This window comes from Scomber japonicus, chromosome 9, assembly GCF_027409825.1.
Source record: "Scomber japonicus isolate fScoJap1 chromosome 9, fScoJap1.pri, whole genome shotgun sequence".
In the NCBI taxonomy this organism is placed as follows: Eukaryota; Metazoa; Chordata; class Actinopteri; order Scombriformes; family Scombridae; genus Scomber; species Scomber japonicus.
This window is the reverse complement of record NC_070586.1, coordinates 5,648,462-5,671,312: the sequence shown is the minus strand read 5'-3', so window position 1 is coordinate 5,671,312 and position 22,851 is coordinate 5,648,462. Positions and strand designations below refer to the sequence as shown.

At 38.1% G+C, this 22,851-nt stretch overlaps 2 protein-coding genes across 2 annotated transcripts in view; one reads left to right on the top strand and one right to left on the bottom strand.

Moving 5' to 3' along the window:
- The first annotated feature begins 10,425 nt into the window (after positions 1-10,425).
- On the top strand, positions 10,426-13,842 carry LOC128364370 (C-X-C motif chemokine 10-like). Its single transcript, XM_053324898.1, has 4 exons — positions 10,426-10,529; positions 11,335-11,452; positions 12,498-12,578; positions 13,755-13,842. The coding sequence occupies exons 1-4, from the start codon at positions 10,445-10,447 to the stop codon at positions 13,840-13,842; spliced, it is 372 nt and encodes a 123-aa protein (XP_053180873.1). The 5' UTR covers positions 10,426-10,444.
- Positions 13,843-22,039: 8,197 nt separating this feature from the next.
- Positions 22,040-22,851, bottom strand: part of LOC128364344 (CCR4-NOT transcription complex subunit 6-like) — a 16,602-nt gene continuing 15,790 nt past the window's right edge. Inside the window, 1 exon segment of the mRNA XM_053324882.1 lies at positions 22,040-22,345. Coding sequence (XP_053180857.1) covers positions 22,124-22,345 — 222 coding nt within the window. The 3' untranslated portion in view covers positions 22,040-22,123.

Sequence of the window (22,851 nt, the reverse complement as noted above, 5' to 3'; positions counted from 1 at the left end):
ATAAAGCTGCCTTGCCTTGAAGACAAATACATAAAATCTCACAAATACATTGCTTTTCTCAGGAAAAACTAAAAATCACACTCACTCTTTTCAACTGTGGCCAATGTAACATTTCAACTTTTCTACAAGCGGGTGGCATGTAAACACTTTAAAAGGTTCAACAAGGTAACAATAATCGCTGATTTGGGATACAATATGAAATGCAATAAAGAAACAGTTGATGCATCACAAATGATTACAAATCATTCTCTCCAGTGTGAATGCGTTGGTGTTGTTTTAGATGAATATTTTGAGTGAAAGTTTTCCCACATTGCTCACACCAGTATGGCTTCTCTCCAGTGTGAATGCGTTGGTGGATTTTAAGATGACTGTCATGAATGAAAGTCTTTCCACATTGCTCACACCAGTACGGCTTCTCTCCAGTGTGAATGCGTTGGTGGGTTTTGAGGCTACTGTTATTAGTGAAAGTTTTTCCACATTGCTCACACCAGTACGGCTTCTCTCCAGTGTGAATGCGTTGGTGGATTTTTAGACTACTGTCGTGAGTGAAAGTTTTTCCACATTGCTCACAGCAGTACGGCTTCTCTCCAGTGTGAATGCGTTGGTGGATTTTTAGATTATTGTAATGAGTGAAAGTTTTCCCACATAGCTCACACCAGTACGGCTTTTCCCCAGTGTGAATGCGTTGGTGTTGTTTTAGATTACTGTCAAGAGCAAAAGTTTTCCCACATAGCTCACACCTGTACGGCTTTTCCCCAGTGTGAATGCGTTGGTGTTGTTTTAGATTACGGTCAAGAGCAAAAGTTTTCCCACATAACTCACACCTGTACGGCTTTTCTCCAGTGTGAATGCGTTGGTGTGTTTTAAGACTACTGTCATGAGTGAAAGTCTTCCCACATACCTCACACCAGTACGGCTTCTCTCCAGTGTGAATACGTTGGTGGATTCTTAGACCATTGTTTTGAGTGAAAGTTTTCCCACATTCCTCACAGCTGTACGGCTTCTCTCCAGTGTGAATGCGTTGGTGTTTTTTTAGACTACTTTCTTGTGCGAAAGTTTTCCCACATTGCTCACAGCTGTACGGCTTCTCTCCGGTGTGAATGCGTTGGTGTCGTTTTAGATGACTGCCACGAGTGAAAGTCTTCCCACATTGCTCACAGCTGTATGACTTCTCTCCGGTATGAGTTTTCTGCGGAATTGGTAAATATCTTGATGTGGTGATGGCTTTGTCAGAGTGATGCCAGCAGTGATATTTGATTGACTTTCCTTTTTGTTTCTATGACAACACACACACACAGAGAAAGAGAGAGAGAACGTAAGTTAGGTGGCAAGTCATCTAAAACCATACACCATTGCAGCATGGGAAATGAAGGATCCAGTGTTTTTTTTACTTGACCCTGGCCACTAAATCAGGACATCCAGACCTCTACTGAACTTTGTGATTCCATTAATAGAGCATTGAAAAAAAATCAAAAACAAAAACAAACAAACAAGACAATCAGAAAAAGATCAAGGTACTAATCAGAGATATGCCACTATAATTATCGTAAGTTAACATATCATGGTAAACAGTACTATCATGATTACTGATAATTTTGGTGTTAAAATATAATTAAGTGACTTTCCACTTTGACCATGATCACCTCAACCCCTGAGCAAATTTTGCTGCAGCTTTGTTGGACTCTGCAAAAGAAATTTCAAAAACACAGTTTCGAATCTGTAAATGAGGTTGTACACAGTTTAACACTGGAATATGAAGCACAAGATAATCTTCTTAAAAAGACAATTACTTGGAGTGAACTGTAGAGTAGTGGAGCCACTTTCTTCTCTTATATATATAAAAAATATAAAAAGGAGGTGGTGCTCCAACTCCCCCGCAGAAATCTGACTCCCCTCCATGTGAACGTACACAGACTTCAGGCTACAAAAGCTACTCGCCATCTCCGATTCACTTCAAATATTTAGACTGACAGTCTTATTATCATCATTGCAGGAAAATGAATGATGAAAGAATAATAAATGAGAAGGAAGGTGATATTCATTGGGGGTCGTTTCACTTTGTTTGGTATCGCTTCTTTCACTAAAAACAATTCATAAGTGGCAACAGGGCAGACGCTGAGGGGGAGTCAGGTTTTGTTACATGAAAAAAAGGGGACGCAACAAAATCTGACTACCAGCTCCCCAGAATCAGATTTTGTTGAGTCCCTTTTTTTCTTATAACAAAATCTGACTCCCCTCTTATATTGAAAATGCAACATGTAACACACATCAAATTCACACTGCTTGCATATCTGGATTTCTACTGCCTGTGTATAAAGTTATTTGTAACCAATGGCAACAGGACAAGTATTATGGGGAGAGCCAGATTTTGTTGAGTCCCCTTTTTTTGTAACAACACCTGACTCCCCTTATATTCAAAATGCAACATGTGGCACACACCAAATTAACCAGATGCCAGTTACAATAATATAACAAAATTAATATAATATTGCTAAAAGATTTTGTTACAGACTTACCCCAAGTCGATTGTCTTCAGCGAAGATGATGCTCTTCGATGGTCTTGAGCTCTTAGTCACATAACATCAACATAACAGTTGCTGTACAGCATGCACAACATATGACAGCAGTGGAAAATTTGGTGTGTGTCACATCTTACATTCTCGATATAAGAGGGGAGGGGATTTTGTTAGATAATAAAAGGAGACTTAAAATCTGACACCCTCCCATAATTCTTGTCAACTGTTGCCATTGGTTACAAATAACTTTAAACACAAGTAGTATAAATCAAGATATATCAGCAGAGTGAATTTGGTGTGTGTCACTCACATCTTACATTCTCAATATAAGCAGGGAGTCAGATTTTGTTATCTGAAAAAAGGGGATTCAACAAAATCTGACTCCCCTGTTGCCACTTATGACAAAGCAGATCAACATAGCCTATATCTGCAAAACAAATTATTTTGAGGCCCACCGAGAACTGTTCAACATCTTAAAAGGAGACTTGAAGCGATGCCAAACAAAGTGAAACTAACTCCCCAATGAAAAACACCTTCTTTCCGATTTATTATTCTTTCATCATTCATTTTCCTGCAACAAACCTGATGATAAGACTGTTTTCAATCTAAATATTTGCAGAGAAGCCGAGATGCTGAGTAGCTTTCATAGCGTCGTCTGTGCGTGCTCACACGGATGGGAGTCAGATTCCGCGGATGGGAGTCTGAAAAGTCACCGGCCGAGAAACTGACCTGTTCATCGGTGGTAACAGAGGCTGAGTCCGGGTTCTCAATCTCCTCCATTCTGCTCTTGAAGTTGTTCCGGTCTGTCAAATCCAGCAGGTCTCTTCTCTTTCGTGTGCGGTGCTCTTCTTTGTCTTTTCGTGGTTGTTTGTCGGAAACCAGCTGAAATGCGCATTACCGCCATCTACCGGACTGAAATGTGGAACAGCAGTTTAGCAGTCAAAAAAGAAAAGTGAAACAAAACCATACATTCTTCAATTCCCCCGCTTTAATACTTAGTATTTGGCTTAAGCATGTTAACCCTTAATTTATGTTGTATGATTCACATGTAACCCTCGTTTATCTGCCCGTTAAATACATACTCAGTTCAATTAAATGGTAGTTATTTCTGCAGTTTGACTAAACGTCCACAGGGTGGCGGTAAAAACCTGCAGAACGAGCTTGTTGTCATAAGCAACGCAGATGAGACAGAAGAGAGGAGGCAGGAGAGTGAACTGAGTCCAGCGTGAGTGCAAGCGAGCATGAAAAGTAAAAGAGAGAGAGAGAGAGAGAGAGAGAGAGAGAGAGAGAGAGAGCTGAACAGTATCGCCTGCACAATGGACAGAGTGAATTAAGGAAGTCAAACACACACACACACGCACACACACACACACACACACACACACACACACACACACACACACACTACCCCGCTCTTCTCCTATTTCTCTGTCAAACAGCATTCCCCTACTTCCCCTTTTCCCCCTTCCTTCTTTCTCTCTCTCTAACTCTCTTCCGTGACTTGCACATACATTTCACGTCAGTGGGTGACTAATTAAACAATTTGTTGTTGTTGTTGTTGTTGTTTTAATTTATTAATTTGTTAGATTTTTTTCCAATTAATTAATTAACTTCCTGTCATTTAACTCTATCTTTTTATAGGCAAATGGCAGTCCCTCTGACTGATATATTATTATATATGACATCATTAGATTATTAATAGTGAAGCATCAGTGTTAGAGTAGCATGTTACTGTTGTAGCCAAAGGTGGAGCTAGTGTAGTGTCTCAATGTCTGATATTTTGTTGTCCGAAAAAAGTTTTTTATGAGTCTCAAAAATTCAATCAAAGATAACCAGAAGTCATCCAAACTGCATGCAGTAGAGTTTTATTGCCGGCAGCAAAACCCAATCAATACACAGACAACATCTATGAACACACACACACGCAATTTCTTTTACCAAACGACAGAGGGCGCTCTACACATACATATTTCATAAGGATGGTAAATGAAAAACCTGCAGGTAATGAGAAGAGCAACAGTAGGATACCAAATTTAAATTTATCCAGTATGACAACTTAACATAACAAGTACAATAATACCAGATAATCCTTTATTAGTCTTTACTGCGATACAACAGCATAGGTGCTGTATCGCAGAGGTACATAGTAAAAATAGCTAACAGTAAGTACAATATATAAAATTAAGTAAAATACAACATTTTAAAATAAGTTCAGTAGTGCATCAGTGTGGATAAGCATGAAAATAATTTAGTTAGTATTTATAGTGTAATAATAAGACACTCTTTTAATTCTTTATATGTTTCAAAGAGTGCAAAATACATACAAATTGGCTTTATCTGACAAATGGCTTTATATTACAAAAAGTTAAAGGCTCATAATGAAACAACCAAAACATCTTTGCTGCGTCACAATGATGAGAAATACGTTTTTTTTTTTCTGGTGAGATCTGCAATATACACATGTTTTGCAATAAAGGAATTAACAGGATAATTATAGTACAGTCATTTAAACTGATGGCTGAGTTTTGTTGATCTTGGAGACTTAAAACATCAAAGGTCGGAGTCAGAAAACACATGTGGCAGAAAGTAGATTCTCACTCTGTTTCTATGTCATGAACAGTGGTGGAAGAAGTATTCAGATCATTTACTTATGTAAAAGTTGTATTGTGAGCTTGATGTAGTTAAGGTATTACAGTAAAAGTAGTGGTTTTGTCCCTCTGACTGATTTTTGCTGAAATATTGGATCATTTTAACTTTTATTGAGGTAAAACTATGTGAGAAGTTTAGAGGGAAAATCACTATCGAGCTCATAATACTTATGTACTTTTACTGTAGGTTTTTAATGCAGACTTTTACTTGCAAGGAATATTTTTATATTGCTGTAAAAGGAATCTTAATATTTGTTGCACCACTGTTGTTAGGCAGGTAGCTCAGTTCAGAGCTTGAAAGGACCCCCAATGAATATTTCCTTGAGGGAAAATTTGGTTTGCAGTGACAGTACAAAAAACAACTAACACAACAATAATAAATAAATAAACAGTGACATAGACCATCATCACAGCATACAGCACAACCAAACTTGATAAGAAACAATCATGATCGGAATAAAGGTAGAAGTATCAAAAGAGTATAAAAGCAGTGAAACCTGTCATCCATTTAAAGGATCACAGACATTTGATAATATTAATATAGGATCACAGGTCATGAGCAGAGGTTGATGAAAACAGAAAGAGTGAATTGAATCATCAGTAAATAAAGTATTTTCCCCCCATCATCAATGGTTTCCTTCCAGTCACTCTAGTTCAAAATCTGTATTTTCTAACCATGGTAGGCACAGTTTACTTGGTAGCCTGGTACAACAAGCAGCAAAACAAGGGCTCACAGTTCTGCTTGGGTTCAGCTGAGACAAAATGAAACCTCGACTCTCACCTTTTCTACCTTTTGTTGCTGCAGAGCAGACTGTGGTTCACACCTTACAATGATTTAGTTTTGCCAGCTTTGGTCTACATGGCATTGAAGATAAGAAGTTACTTCTTGTAAACATCACAGGGCAACTGTAACTGACACAGCTGCAGGAGCAGCTAACGGAGCGTTATCTGCAGTGGAAAGTTTCCTCAAATGAAGAAGCAAACCGATGTGATTGTTTGGTTTCAAGTTGGAAACCCAACTGTAAGACGTTACTGTCGAAGATCAAACATTGAGGCCGCTGACATACAGAAAATGAACAAATTTGAAAGAGTAGGGAGTAGTATAACCAGGAGTTAAATTAAACTGTTCTGAAGTAAATTCATTTTGGATAATGTCTTCACAGATGACAGAAAATGAAGAAAAATAAATAAAAGAATAATATCTTTATATAGCCTCAATTCATATAGCACCGTTTATACAAGAAATGCAGCTCAAAGGGCTTTACAAGAAAGAAATTACACACACATAGTGTAGAAAGAAAAGAAAGAAAGAAAAAGAAACATGTCTATGTGGGCACCATAAAGATTACATTTGGGCTGCAAATATGGGTCCCAAGTGGCTTGTCCACAGTTTCCGTGGTGGAGGAGGGCTGACAAATTCAAATTTAGTGGTTTCAAATGTTGGTTGATGGGCTTCGGTTTATGGTAAAGAAGCCTAAAGATGGGTTTTGTGCACGGACTGCAATGAGGAACCATCTGCAGTCGAATGTGACTTCTTTCTTTTTCTCTGCTATATGTTTTACTTTTGCTTCTGCAGCAGCCCTTAAAGTTTCATCTTATCTTTAAAGTTAAGAGAAACAAAACAAAGTCTGTCAAGTCTGTCTCTCAAGTTCAACATTAGTCTTGCTAACGTTTTTATTTTCTAGTCTGGACCCAAGAGCTATTATTGGAAATCTTCTCCACACTCAGTTCCTCTAACCCGTCTTTTAACAGCCTGTATGTATGTATGTATGTATGGTAAAAAAAGAAAGGAAAAACTTGTTCACATTGTAATATGTAGATGTGGGAGTATTTATTACACTGAGTCAGTTCCTAATTTCACCATTTGTTAGATATCACTTAAACTGTATCCATTTCTTTGACGTGTTGATTAGGTTTCATTTCTGTGTAAAAGCTCTTAAGTGCATGGACACTATTTTCTATTTAAGAGGACAGTAACAGACTTTCACTGAGGGAAATCCTGTTGTGCTGAACAGATATGCTAAACCTGAAGTATATCCATGTAATTCAGTCCAAGATAAAAACTAAAATATTTAGTGTGTAGTGAGCATGTCAAGAATAAATGGAAGTCAAAAGTAGTTTGAAGGGAATAATTCAAAGATTTAAAGCAAACATTTACTAAAAACTAAGAAAAAAAATTATATGTGCAAGTTACTCATTTCTGTTGATCAAAAACTTCCTCTAAGCACTCATCAGACTTGCATTTGGTGAATTTTAGGGACTCATGAAACCACATATGGAATACGGTGTAAAAGAGATTGTATTTTAAATTCAATCCCAAACTGTGATCTTTTGACCTTTCAGAAACCATGTCATGACAGAGTGTGGTATTAGTGAACATGACAGAGCTATCTAAATTTAATCTTGGAAAAAGCATTTTATTTTCATTAACTGGAATTCCAGTCTAATTTGTTTTTTTTTGGGGGGGGGGGGGGTGTAAAGATCCCCTATTTAATTACTTACAATAATAATAAAGGATGTGGTTATCAGTTACGGACCTCTGAGCCTAATAAAGAAGTACAACTTTGCTTGCACTTTGGTTATGGGTACTCTCCTGAGTATTTTCGGTTCCTGATTCAGGCTGCTTTCAACGGCCACATGGTCCATTACATGAATCAGCTTTAACAGTTTAAAGAACTCTTAAGAACTAAATGGTGCTAATTCTGCACTTTCTATTTTTAAAAACGTTTAACATTTGAGTCAGCACTTTGCAGATCGAACTTGACATTTGGTGTAAACTTTAAACTGAACAGCAGCAGTCAGTTCAACACATTTAATGTAATTTCATAATCTGAAAGTTTACCTGGATTCAGACCCATAGATTAGGGAAAAATTATTTTTGGGTGCGATCAAAACTACTAGCAATGAAAGATGCACCGAATTGGCTGCATTGCTTTCGGGCCTGTTTGTGGAAACTTTGCACAAACATTTCTTATCATGTTATATATTTCATTATATACATATACTTTTTAGGGTGCTCTAACACCCCTTAAATTGGTCTCAGCACTCCTGAAAATAAACAAATTATCAGTGTTTCCCATTAATTATATAATCCACCTGTGACTTTGTCTCTGATGCATGATGGAGGACTCAGCTCTGCTCCTGCTGAGACAGAGCAATGGACGAGAGACTAACGTTAACCTCTGTTATAGTTTGCTGTCATTGCATGTCATGTCTCCAGTTACTACTTTATTCCTCCTCACTGTTCAGTGCTAAAGGTCTGGACACTGAACGGGGTGACCGTTTTATTGGTGACCGTGTTAAATGGTGACTTTCATGTAGGTGTTCTCATAAAAGCCTTTAGTAGTTGGTTGTTTTTTGACATTCAGTTTGAGATCGCAATTTCTTTTTAATCAACTCAACAATGATCAATGATCTGTCAGATGACTGGTTGGATTTCAGGGATCCTGATGTCCCAAACAAGTGAATAGCTAAGGACAGCAATTAATCTGCCAACACAGCAAGGAGTAGAGTCGTACTCCAAATGACCCCTATATACACAGATTCAGAAAGTTTGTCTAGGGTTCTTGGAATCTAGAAAGACAGATGTGCAGTTTTCATACACCGTGACTCATCTGGGTGTAATTTCATAATTTAGTGGGCCTAACCCTAACCCATTTTTCAATTCCAGTGAAAGTGAGCTGAGCTGAGGATGTTGCAACTCCTCTCAGCAGAAAATATCAGCATTAGTTGTTTGCTCAAACATTTAACACATCCTGTTGACAACTGACAATCTGCTGTGGCCACAGATAATAACTGTAATCTCTGACGCAAATACAGTTATGTGGCTTTCATATCATGGAGGAGGTTTATGTGGATGTTTTTTATGACGGTGGATAATTCTATTCACATCCTGTCTCATCAGCAGTCAACAATGAGCACAATCTTTTCCTTACCTCAACCCTTAAACAGGCAACGTGCATCAGGAGATACGGACTCTGTAACACCCTGTTAGGAGCAGGATTGGTTCAGATTGAATTGATAGAACTGGATTGGTAGAATTGAAGCTTGTTGTAGGTCTATACTTTGATATGAATGGTAAAAATCAGTTTAGAAACTAGTATTAATGACCAGGGTATGACCAGGGGAATGTACCACTTCATTCAATTTTTTACCATTATGACCATTTTATTACATTAATAAGGGCAGCATATCCTGGTGGAGATACAACTCATGAAATCCCAAGTATATTAAAAATACATATTTGTGGAAATGTTTTAATGCTTTGGTGCAAATGAGAGATAAGTAGTAACATCAAATAATGTTTCACTCCTGCCTGTTTCAGGGTTAAGTAGTTTTTGTGACTAAATCTAACAAAACCCTATCCACAGAGCTGTCAACACTATTGAATCATTTCTCTAATGTTTATAGGTGTTTTGGAAGACACGGACACCTGCCATTTGGGACACCAGAAAATGCTCATTAGGGCAGTTTGGAAGAATCTCCCACAGGTGCTCAACTGGATGAAGATCTGGTGGTTACAAAGGCCATAGCATAGGTTTAGCATCATTTTTATACTCATCAAACCATTCAGTGATCCTTTATGCCCTATGAAACGGGGCATTGTCATCTTGGAAGAGACCACATCCATCATGACAGAAATGTTTCATCCCAAGAAAAGATGATCACACTTTGTATTGATTTGCAGTGACAGGAAACCACTGGATCCCCTCACTGACAGGCAAACATTCAGACCTGTGCCATTTTCTTCCTTTATAATTTATCATCCATCTGTATCTGACATGGTGGGTATAGTCTGAAAAGCAAACAAACACTGATGTCAGTGTCAATCATTCAAGGCTACATAAATGGTATTTTATGCCATTTAGTTTTCTTTTTTACCCCATCATAGGAGAAATCAAAATAACTATTCATTGTAATGTCAGTCATAAGTACAGCTGGATATCATTTAAAAAATGATGATACCAGTACAGTACAATCCAAGTGCCAATTGACTTACTTGACATAATTCATTCGATACCTATCTTTTTTTTTTGTCTACAACAATCTGAGTAGATAAAATAGATTTTTACATTTTTGCTCACTCAGCAGGAATCCCCGCCCCTCACAAAAAAAATCAGAGAGCCTACTTTTTTCCCTTTCTGAGTTCAAGTGATGTAAAACTGCAAAGTCCCTACTGCACATGCTTCCTACACTTCCTATTTTTGCTGCTATATAAGCCCATATTCACTCTACTACATTTACTCTCAAAGACTCTCACATCCTCATTGGTGCCAAGAGATGAAAACAACCACGAAGATGACGACTAAATCTCTGCTTCTCCTTGTCGCTCTGATTCTCTGCTGCACCTTTGCTGCTGTACATGGTAAGAGATTTATGTTCTATAATCAATTATAATAATTAAGTAGAATATTTTTCGTCATCAACTCTTATTCTTCGCAACTCTAATATCCAGTCAGGAGGATTTATTCTATCAGTCAAATATATTTTTTTGTAAATTGTGCAACTTAAGTGAATAAAACAGTAAGATGTCATCTGCATATAGTGGCACTTATACTAACTTTCAAGCAGGGTGACTTAAATTGCCTGAATATTTTACACCTTTTATGTTGCTCAATGCCCGATATTATATATATTCATTTTGATATTATGCAGTAGACACTCAGTTTTACAAAAAACAAGATATACCTATTTTTCTTGCTATTTTTCATGTTAATTTATTTTTTATTTGAGCTGATTTTTCTTTTTTGTCAATTTGTAGTAAACACATAAAACTACATTACAAACAGATTCTACATGTATATTAAAAAGCACAAAACCTTATAAAACTTTTAGTATTATAGCTGAAAGTACAGTTACCTTGTGTTAAGTTTGTGTTGAGTTTGGAGCTTTTCTGGAGCGTTCAACCACATCTTACAGTCTTCCTCAGTGCATTGGGTTTGCTGATGTAAAACCACTTACTTTCACATGACTGAGATTTCATATTTTGGTTGAAAGTTACTGAAAAAAAACATAGAGTGAATCTTAAAAGGTTTTTCTCCTTGTGATTTTCAGGATTTTCAAAATTATTTAAATATTTGTGTTGTCATGTCTGAAGCTAATGGAAGTAAGACTGTTGTTTGTCCGACCACAAAGTGAGATTCACATTAAACTGTGTCTTACATTTGCAGGGAGTCCCAGCGGGCGGTGTTATTGCCTCCGAACTTCTTCTAAACCATTCCCGGTTCATACCATTAAGAAGGTGGAGGTCATTCCTATTTCAGGAAACTGTCGCTGGAAACAAATCATGTGAGTACTCATGAAGATTCAAACACTACAACATCTCATCTATCAAACTTGTATGACTGAGATATATTTTACAGCAGTGATGAAAATAGTATTGAGTTTGAGCTAACCCATCTAGTGTGGGTGGAAGTATAAGTAGGAATAATACAATGTAAAATACTTAATTAAAACCAACTTATTTTATCCAAATCAGTGTTTATCAGTGTTATATTAATATATTGGATAATTGTTAGTAGCTAATTAGCTAATTTACCACTCTTTTATGTACTTTTGGGTATTTTATTTGTAGTAATTTGTCATACATCATAAGATTATCATATGTATTATTTGTACTGTAGTCATTGTAGTGGATTAAGAAATACAATATTTATTTTTCAAATATAGTAAAAGAATTAAATAGCATAAAATAGAAATATGCAAATGATTATTTTGTTATGTTAAGTGGAAAATAAGCTTCTTTGTTTCTTATAGGGAGTTATGTGAGAAGATACCGCTCTTGTATCTGTGCTGTAGTTATCGGAGCTGAAGCCTGAAGGCAGCTAGATTAGCATAGCTTAGCATCAAGACTTGATGAAGCGGGAAACAGTTCAACACTTAAAAATGTGTCTACCAATATCTCTAAATATCACAAATTAATATGTTGTATCATGCTTTTTGTGTTTTTATAACTTTAGAGAGAGTAAAGGCTAGCTGTTTCCATCTGCTACCAGTGTTTATGCTAAGCTACGCTAATTAGCGCTGCATTTGACTCTCTTCTCTTGGCAAGAATGCAAGTGTGTTTAACCAAAATGTTGGACCAGTCCTTTAAAGTACATTATTTGAGTAGACTGATGTAACATTGGAGCGATGATGAAACATGGAAGGACCCTGTTTGAACCCTACCCTAACCCTAACCCTAACAGAAATATATTATACTGTGACTCCGGATGTGAACAGCAGCTTTAAACCAACTATGAATATTTTAGCTTTACTACAGTTTTCCTCCATGTTTGTAATGTTGGGATAATTCCACTCATAAATATAATCCATCTTTTTTTTCTCTCCACAGAGTCACCAAGAAGAATGACAAGAAATTTTGCATTGATCCAAACGTGTCCTGGCTGGACAGTCTGTTCAATTTTCTGAAAAGGTATGTTGTTTAATTTCTTTTATTAATTTCTTTTTTTTTATCAATGATTGTGTTATTTGTCACATCCTGCACACTGTCCCATCACTTCTACTCGCTTTATTAACAGCGTTCATGTCCACAGACCTTGATCTGTAGATATAATTGTACCAAAACTGCAAAAATATAGTAGTTTTGTGTGTTTAATCAAGCACATACACCAAATATTCTGTTGCTTTGCTGTGTATAACATTGTCAATTCAATATCTTTGGGTTTTAGACTCACAAAATAAGGGAATTTGGATATATTCATAATGGATAAACAAATAAAAAATGAACAGAATAATGATCATTGACTGTAAACTCAACTGTGCAGTGTACTGTATGGTTGTGGTCACGGAAACGTTAAGGGCTTTAATGTCAGCATCTTACATTCTCTAATCTTTCTATAGCAGACAGAAGTTGCCCCAAATGTGTCTACCAGTTTCCCTTTTTCAGCTCACTGTTGCTGATGTATTGAAACTGAACTGTGAAACTTCAACAGTCAGCACATAGTTTTGGAGCTACTGTAAGAGATATTGAGAAACTGTAGTTAAAAAAAACACAACAAAATCAGGGAGTGTTAGTTAGTTGTAATTATAAAGATGATTAATGTGTATTTACCGATATGTCATTGTGTCCAAAGGAAGAGCTGTGGCCATGGCAACGCTCCCCCTTGTGCTCAACGTCGGTTATTTGGATAATGGTAATTTTTAACATGCACATACTGTTCATATTCTACACCCTCGCAGTATGTTCTCCCTCAATTTTGACCAAGTTGAAGAATCTCCTCCATAAAAAGTGTCTATACCAAGTTTTGAACCACCGATCTGTTTAGAAAGCATCAATAGCCGATCTGACTGATCAATAAATGTCTGATTAGACCTTGATTAATGTTTCAGAGAGCAGAGAGAGTGTATTTTTTATGGACTCATTTATGGAGAAAAGAACTGCTATTACCATACAATATCACGTTTCAGAGTAAAAGACATTTGGGGTGTCAAATGTCAAAAGTATATAATATAAAAACTAAACTAAACCAAAGCATTCAGAATTGTGATTTCCCTTATCACCATACATAATTAAGCTACTGCTGGTATTTATATCATTCTCTCCAGTTTTTAATGATTTTTTGTTCTTGTCTTTTTGTTTTAATAACAGGAAAAACACGAATGATGGGAACCCAAACGATGGAAACCTGATTGGTGGGAACTCAACCGCTGTGCCGACCAGTCATCCCTCCACTTAACTTCAGATCACATCATTTTGTGGCTTATTATGTTTGACCTTAAGTCAAGTGTATATGTAACTCTTCATATATAATCTTTAATTTTGAATCAATTAATTGAATGATTGAATTATGAATGTCTTTTTTAAGATTTATTTAAAAGAGTATTTGACTTTTTAAATTTTATTTATAAACTATTATATGATTTTTTATATTTTTTAAAAGATTTTTTTAAGATGGTTTTCTTGCATGGATGCCTTCATTAGACAATAGAGAGACAGGAAATTATGAGAGAGACATGCAGAAAGGTCCGACGGCCAGGACTGGATCGGGGCACCGCTGAGTATAACTCCTTTATTTAAATAATAACAGGAAAACTATGAATGCTGGGAACCCGAATGATCGTAACCCAAATTATGGCTGCATAAACGCCATAAACTCATATGAATGTTAATTTGACATGACATGATGTACAGTACTTTGAGTTTCCTTATAAGCAAATAAAAAAAAACCCAAAGACAAAAAGACTCTTCAAAAAATGACATTTTTATTGCCTACAGGAGGTGGTGGGGGGCATGGAGGGGAGGGAGGAGGGGGGGTTGGGGGAAGGGGAAGGGGTAGGGGGGAGATGATACAAGTGCTGCTGAGCATGTTTAGTTTTGTAACTGAAGTGTAACTGCTCACATGTGAAATACAGCTGTAGCCTTTGTAGAAGTCTTTCATTCATTCATGTTAAGGGTTAGGGTCCTTGGGTCAGAGTCAGGGCCGTCAGGAGCCACTGTGGCCGCCAGGAGCCACTGTGGCCCCCTGAACAGTTGCTATCACATCCAAGATTTCAATTGTGCATGAATTAAAATAATCAAGTTTTTATTTTCCCAGTAAACCTTTAAGAAAAAATGTTGTCCTCGACTCGAGTCAAGGAAGGAAGGAAGGGAAGGAGGGAGGAAGGAAGGAAGGAAGGAAGGAAGGAAGGAAGGAAGGAAGAAAGAAGGGAAGGAGGGAGGAAGGGAGGAAAGGAAAGGACAGGAAAAGAGGGAGGAAGGAAGGAAGGAAGGAAGGAAAGGAGGAAAGGAAAGAAGGAAGGAAGAAAGGTAGGAAAGAAGGACAGAGGAAAGAAAGAGAGAAGGAGGAGGGAGGAAAGACGGAAGGGAGGAAGGAATGAGGAAGGAAAGGAGGGAAGGAAGGAAAGGAGGGAGGAAGGAAGGAAGGAAAAAAGGAGGGAAGAAAGGGGGATGGAGGAAGTACAGACGGAAGGAAGGAAGGGAGGAAAGAAGAATAAGACGGGGTCAATTTGACCCGGGAGGATGACACAAGGGTTAATTCACTCAAAATGAGTTAAAGTTAAAAATAATAGGGAGTCTTCATTTATATAGTTTAACCCTTACACACTATTCAGGGTCTAATTTGACCCAGTTTTACATTTGTGAAAAGAAAACACACCTTAAAAACTTTTCTTTTAGCAAGAAGTTTGATCACTTTTCCCGATGTGATGCAGAATGATCCACAAAAATGGAAATGTTTTAACTTTTTAAAACTCATTCTACAGTTTATCCACCTTTAATATAAATAATTGAAGTTGTTTTGTTCTCCTGTAAATTGTGTGATTGTGAATATTTTGTCTCCATCAGCTGCTCTTTGAAAACGTCTTTAACCTTCCTGTCGTCCTCCCGGGTCTGCTTTGACTGTTCCTTCCTTCCTTCCTTCCTCCCCCCTCCTCCCTTCCTCTTTTCCTCCTTCCCTTTCCTTCCTTCTCTCTTCCTTTCCTTCCCTCCTTCCTTCCTCCCCCCTCCTTCCTTCCTACCTTCCTTCTTTCCTCTGTCCTTCTATCCTCCTCCCTTCCTTCTTTCCTTTCCTCCCTTCCATCTGTCCTTCCTCCCTCCCTCCTTCTCTCTTCCTTTCTTTCCTTTCCTCCCTTCTATCCTCCTCCCTCCCTTCCTTCTTTCCTTCCTCCCTCCCTTCCTTCTTTCCTCCATCCTTTCTTCTTTCCTTTCCTCCCTTCCTCCTCTCTTCCCTCCTTCCATCTGTCCTTCCTCCCTCACTCCTTCTCTCTTCCTTTCATTCCTTCCTTCTTCCTCCCTTTCTTCTTTGACTCGAGGACAACAGGAAGATTGATTGATAAGATATTCATGAATGATTTGTAGTATAGAGACTAATTATTGAGAGGATATTGGGGAAAAAACAGGCTAATTTTTCATATTTTTCCAATTAGAAACCTTTTAATAATGTACTTTATGTAGTTTTTAAAGGAATGATTTGGACCCAACCATGTTTCAGAGAGCAGAATTAGATTTTTAACTATATTGAACACTGTGTAAGAAGACCTCTATAAAGGCTACATCTGTATCAGGATCGGATTTTGTTTTGTTGACATTAACTGCAGTTTTGACATTGAACTGGTTTTCCTTCCGACCAAACGCTCGCCGGTTGGATTGAAAAACAAACGTGGCGAAGAGCTGCCAGCTACAAATGTTTCTGACTTATTACAGAGGTTAAGTGCATTCCTTTCAAATCCTCTTGGAGAAATAAATGTAGCACCTTGGTTGGTGTCTGCTGGTGGCGGAGGATCCTCACCCAGTTTTTCACTTTGACCACCGTTAGCACACGTGAACAAAACAAACCTGCTGCACAGTGACGAAAGGCAGCAACTCTAATATGCTAAGTCAAAGTAACAGTCTTTTATTCTCTCGTTTGAGCCGGCCGATGCCTTTTTTATCACCAGATTTCAACTTTAAAAGGAATGAGAAGAAACTTAAAACAGTTTTTCATCTTCCAAACCAACTGATTGAATGAGCTGTTGTAGGTTTTGAGGCTGACGTTGCTGCCTTTCTAACTATTCATTTCAGTGTATTAACCTGTGGTCAATATAGTAAAGACTGACCGAATTTAAAGATGAAAATGTTATATATAACTCTCCTGGTGTCTTTCCTTCGACTGTGGAACTTTTGTCCCCCTGGGTCAAAGCTGACCCGGTCTGGTTTGATTGTTTCTAAAGCATAATGCATAAATGATCACCCAATTCTGAGTTAGACCTTTTTAACCAACTTAAATCCAACTTATTACCACAGGTTTTACACATATTTTTGGATATTATTCTCAATAGGCCTTATTTAAATGAAATTATACCTAATTTTTGAGTTAACGCCAGGTCAGTTTTGACCCGAGAGGACAACAGCAGGGTTAAATGAGGCCTATTGACCATCATTTCCAAACATATGTGTAAAACCTGTGGTATTAACTTAGCTAAAAAGATCTAACACAAAATTAGGTGATATTTTATACCTCATACTTTATAAACAATCAAATCAAACCGGGTCAGTTTTGACCCAGAAGGACAAATGGAGGGTTAAAAGGTTGCTTTGACTCAGATTCATATGTTGCTTTATCTCATTTTCAGAGATAACTGGTGCTTTATTGTGTATTTTAACACCTTTTTCTTATCATGATAAACAGGTTAATACACTGGGAAGAAAAACATTTACCCTTTTAGTTCAGATGCAGCAACCTGGCCTCGTTTAGAGGGCCGTAAAATTCAACTTATCGGAGCAGATTAAAGACAACAGACTTTGTCCAAATGTGAAACGCTTCGTCCCTGTTTTCCTCAGGACATGCTGTTGGCCACCAAAGACTTTAAAACAACCAGCTTACTAGACTAAACCAAACAGTGTTCAGAAAATAACCCAAAAAAACCAACCAAACAACCAAACAGGGCCAGATAATGAACATCAGGATTTTCTCTTCTTTTTTTTTTTTACATTCAGAAACTGCATGCGATGACGGTCGTGATAATCCATAATGAGCTCTCTCTCTCTCTGCAGGTAAAAAGCTGACCCACAAACAAAGTAAGAGTGTGCATTTCAGACATCTGGTAGAAATTACTGATAGAAAATGAGGATTTGTCTTTAAATGTTATGGATACAAAAAAAAAAAGCACTTCATTTTTTTTTCTTTCTTTCTTTTTCTTTTTTTAATGGAAGTGAGCAATGATTCCTGTTTCAATTCCTCGTGATCTCATCCCCAAAAAAAGGGTTCAAGGAAGGATTTTGGAGGGATGAATGGAAGGATGAGATGAAAGGGTTGGATGGATGGATGGATGGATGGATGGGATGGTTGGATGGATGGTTTGGATGGATGGATGGATGGATGGATGGATGGATGGATGGATGGATGGATGGATTGGATGGATGGATGGATGGATGGATGGATGGATGATGGCGCTGGGGTTAATCTCTGAGCGTCTTGGTCTCATGGGCAGTGCTGCTGTTGGAGAAATTGTACAAACTAGGCACGTCGTTTCTTTTTTTTTTCTTTTTTAGAAAAAGTAAGTGAGGTGTGGCTCGAAAAGAGACAAAATTAAAACAAGTCAAATGCTTACAGGTGATGATCGTTGGAGGGGAAAGTAAAAAGAGGTGGCTGTTGATGTTGGATGATATGTGTGTGTGTGTGTGTGAAGGTTGTTTTTTGGGGGAGGAAACATCAAGCAGACAGAAGAAGAAGAAGAAGAAGAAGAAGAAGAAGAAGAAACCAAAACCAGTTAGCATCATCTCAAGAGAAGCTTTGAGACGACACTTTAGAGAAAGAAATAAAAGCCATCAAGACAAACTGCTTTCAAACCTAGAACATTTATCTTTTTTTTTCTTCTCAAAAACTTGGTAATACTGAATTGTACAAAGTACCAATTTTGAAAGACTGTCATGTTAGTTAGAGACACAAAATGCCCGTCGTTCAAAAAAAAAAAACAAGGTTGGACAGAGATGTTTTTTTTTTCCGTCTCCACAGGAGTGACAGAGACAGGTGGAGGTGGTATTCACATATGAGCTCTTAGTGCACCGGGCAAAGAAAGAAAGAAAGAAAGAAACAAAACAAAAAAAAAAAGAAAATTAAAAGTACAACACCAAGTATATCTTTGATTTGTGAGAAAAAATACGCCCCGTTTATCGGAGAATGGTACATTCCCCTCACAGATGTGAAAGACGCCCCGTCATCAAAGACAATTTTAATCATTTATGTACACTTGTTGTACAAAAATCAGAAAAAACCCTGTGAGGTGAGTTTTTTTTTTTTTTTTTAGGAGTGAAGTATAAGCCCTCAGACTGCTCACATGAAAGATCAACTCCACCAAAAACTGGGAGGTGTATCCGTTAGCGTCGAATCATGTGCAAATGAAGCAAAGCCGATACTCCCCCCACGCCCCACGCCCCGCCCCCCCCGTCCAGGTTGGCTTGGACTGATCCGACTGCGCTTTAAAGCTGAGGTTACAGGGTGCCGGGTTGTGCTGACACCTTTCATCCCAAAGAATTATGGCTTTTTGTTCAAATACAGAACAGAGAAAATGCTAAGTTGTTTCTTTTTCTTTTTTTAAATATATGATACACTAATTCAATCTGAAAGAAATCAGGGCTCTACTGGACACTAGAGTGTGAAGTGTGTCAGATATGTGAAGCACCCTGCAATATTTAGGGCTGGGTGTCGAACCTCAATACTGTTTGTTTTTTTTGGCACCGACCAAAATGTGTCCATAGCACCAAAATGTCAAAGAACTGCCATTGTTGAAAAGCTGGTATCGAATGTCTGCTGTTTAATTGAACATTTGCTTAAATTGAATCGAAGCTAAATTCTCATATCGGGCTGCTCGTCTTTTATTAAATGGGGAAAAGTTTTGAAGAAAAACTTTTATATATATTTCTCAATCAGTAAGAAGATTTGTATCCAAACCTAAAATGTCTCTCTTTACTGGCAGTAGTACTGAAAGCTTTCAACCCCAGCCCTACGACTGCATTCATTTAAACCCATCCATCCCCACAACGTGATACTTGAGTCTTTCTCACAATCCGTACAGCAAAACCAAAGAACTACATTTTTAAAGTTCATCTCAACGACTTTTTTTTTTTTAACCTTCTGACGGCTAAAAACTCAGATAAAGTTGCTTTTTTTTTCTTTTTCTTTTCTTTACCCGAGTTACTCTTTCTTCTAAGAATGGAGCAAAAAGTGGAAGTGCAGCAGTAGTTTTTATCAAAAATGCACTAACGAGACGAGAGACTCTTGCAACATTAACAACGACGTGTCAGTACATACATTACCTGTGCTTATAAAGGATTTTTCAGAACGATAGCTTCCTGTTTGGTTTTGCTTGTACGATGTGTTTCATCTGAGAGGTACTGCTTGGATGCATAGCATAGCCCTGAGTTACAACTGACATAAAGGGCTATTATAGTTTCTAATCATCTGACGACAAATATACAAAGTTTTTAGTCCACAGGAATCTTGGCGTTAAGAGGCTGCGACAACCAATTTTAAAGTGAGCCTTCGGTAAATACATTCGACTCCCGGGTCACAAATCATGAGCAGATTTTTTTTATTTTCTGCCACTAATAATAAATAAATATCGTCTTTGTATCGACGGAGCATAAGTTATTACTCGTTCTGATTCTTTGGCCAGTCGGGAAAACAATATGACAAAACTCTTTTTTTTTTTTCTTTTAAGACTGCAGGTGTTTCCAAAGCACGACTTCAAAAAAGATAAAAATGTATTTATTGTCAGTTAATGTCAGGATTGTGTTTTCAAATATATTTTTTTTATATATATTAAAATTTTCTTTTTTTAATAAGTAAGGAGCTAATTTAGTTGCAACGCTTATATAAAAAAATTTAGGATTTGAGCGCTAATGTAGCTTTGAAACTACAGCGAGCGTGAATCGGCTGATACGTCTGCAAGTAAAATATGGAACGATGGTCAGAGGAAGTTACTGCAAAGGAGGTACGAGACCCGTATTATAGAGGAAAAACAGATGAGCCCAGTAACACCTAATGAGGCGAGGCGAGGGGAGGTGAGGAGAGGGGGGGCGAAGAGACTTTCAGGTTGAGGTTTGCTGCTTAACGAGATAATGGACGAGTCAGGTGAGATACTTTGATACATCTCAGGTTACTTCAAAATAAAATCAAACAGTAGACTGGACAACATTAACCTCAAATCATCAGGAAATGTGATCCAGAAAAAATAAAGTCTGACTTGACAAAGATACGATCCGATATTCTCTACAAGCTAAACGTCAATCTGAAAGCCCCTCCCCCTTGCCCCCTCCTGCCGCCCCCCCCCCCCCCGAAAAAAACAAAGCATCATCATCATCAATATTATCAGTGCTGTTGTGTGGATCAAACATTCATAAGACTCACAGCTGTGACATGAGATGATTTCATATCGTAGTTTGCATTTGAAACAAGATTAAATTTAGTGTTTCAATGACGTTAACTTACACATAAAAAAAAAAAAAAAAAAAAAAAAGACCAATTCATCATTTTTAAGCGTTAAAAATGTTTTTTTTCCTCAGTTTGACTTCCAAATTATAAAATTTAAGTATTTTGGTGTGTGTGTGTTTTTTTTTTGGTGAGCAGAATTGAAAATATAGACTTTAGTTTACAAAGATTAGTGATGTAAACCAAGAAACATTCATTACATATGATTCAGCTGTTTGTAGTGTTACTCCTTTTTGTGTCTTAAAAAAAAAAGAAAAAAAAAGAAAAAGAAAATACAATGTCAGTTAATTTGGGACTTTAAACACATGTTGTGCTGCAGCATTAATAATTCATATGTTTTATCATGTCACTTTTTTTAACTTTAAAAAATAAAGGATTTCACAGCTACGTGAAACGAGAGAAGAAACCAAAGAAGAAAAAAAAAAAAAAAAGCCAATCAGCTGAAATTTGTGTTTGTAAATTTATCTTAAAAGAAAAAAAAAGAAAAGAAAAGTAATAGTTTTAGTTTTAGGGTTGTTGTTGTTGTAGGAGCAGAATCTACAAGCTGTCATGATCATATATGTCTAAGGCAAAAAAAACATGTGACACTGGGGGGTTACCATGGCAACGTCATCCCAAGCCCAACATTTGGTATCAAGCCTTTTTTTTTTTGTTAAAGGGGATTGAGGAGAGAAAAATAAAATAAAACATTTACAGTGTGCAAAAAACACAAAAAAAACAGGAGCAACAACAGGCGAATACTTCACTCCTTTTGGGAGGGTGTGTCTGAAGGTGTGGGGGGGGCAAGGGGGGCAAGGGGTGGTTGTGTGAGGAGGTGGGGCGGGGGGGGGTTGGATGGTGTCTTGAGTTTTAACATGATTGGTAAACTGTACAGGGTCCTGTATAAAGCTGGAGAAAGGGGGGGAAGTAGAGGAAGGAGAGTGTTTAAAAAGATGGGGGTGGGGGGGGGGGGGTGGGAGATAGGGGAGGGTGATAAAAAGGGCTGGGAGAGGCTGAAGGGCTGAAGGGGGGGGTCTCTCTCTTTCTCGCTCTTCTCTTCTCTCGGGCTGCACTACCTGTGGACCGGCAGGTGCAGCCCGTTGAGGGGGTTGAGCGGGTGGGGGAGGGGCGGGTGCAGCTCCAGCTGGGCCAGCAGGGAGAAGTGGTCCGAGGGGATGTGGGGGTGGGGGCAGCCGGTGATGTTGTTCTCCACGAGCCACTGGCTGTCCAGCGGTCCCATCAGGCCCAGGACGCTCATGTGGGTCTTAGAGAAGAAGATGTAGTCGATCACGCCCTGCGGACAGGAAGACATCATGAGGTCACAGGTGGGAAGTATGTATTTGAAACCTCAGACAGGACCGGGCTCAAAGTTTATTTATCTGATGACTTTTAACTTTTACTTTTACATTTAACCCTCCTGTTGTCCTCGAGTCAAGGAAGGAAGGGAGGAAGAAGGAAGGGAAGGAGGATGAAGGAAGGCAGGGAAGAAGGAAGAAGGAAGGAAAGGAAGATTGAATTGAAGGAAGGAAGGAAGGGAGGGAGGAAGAAGGAAGGAATGGAGGAAGGGAGGGATGAAGGAAGGACCGAAGGAGGGAAGGGAGGACGGTAGGGAGGGAGGAAGGATGGGAGGAAGGAAGGAAGGAAGGAAGGAAGGAAGGAAGGAAGGAAGGAAGTGAGGGAGGGAGGGAGGGAGGGAGGAAGGAAAGGAAGGAAGGAAGGGAGGCAGGGAGGCAGGGAGGAAGGAAGGAAGAAAAGGAGGAAGGAAGGGAGGAAGAAGGAAGGAAGGAAGGAAGGAAGGAA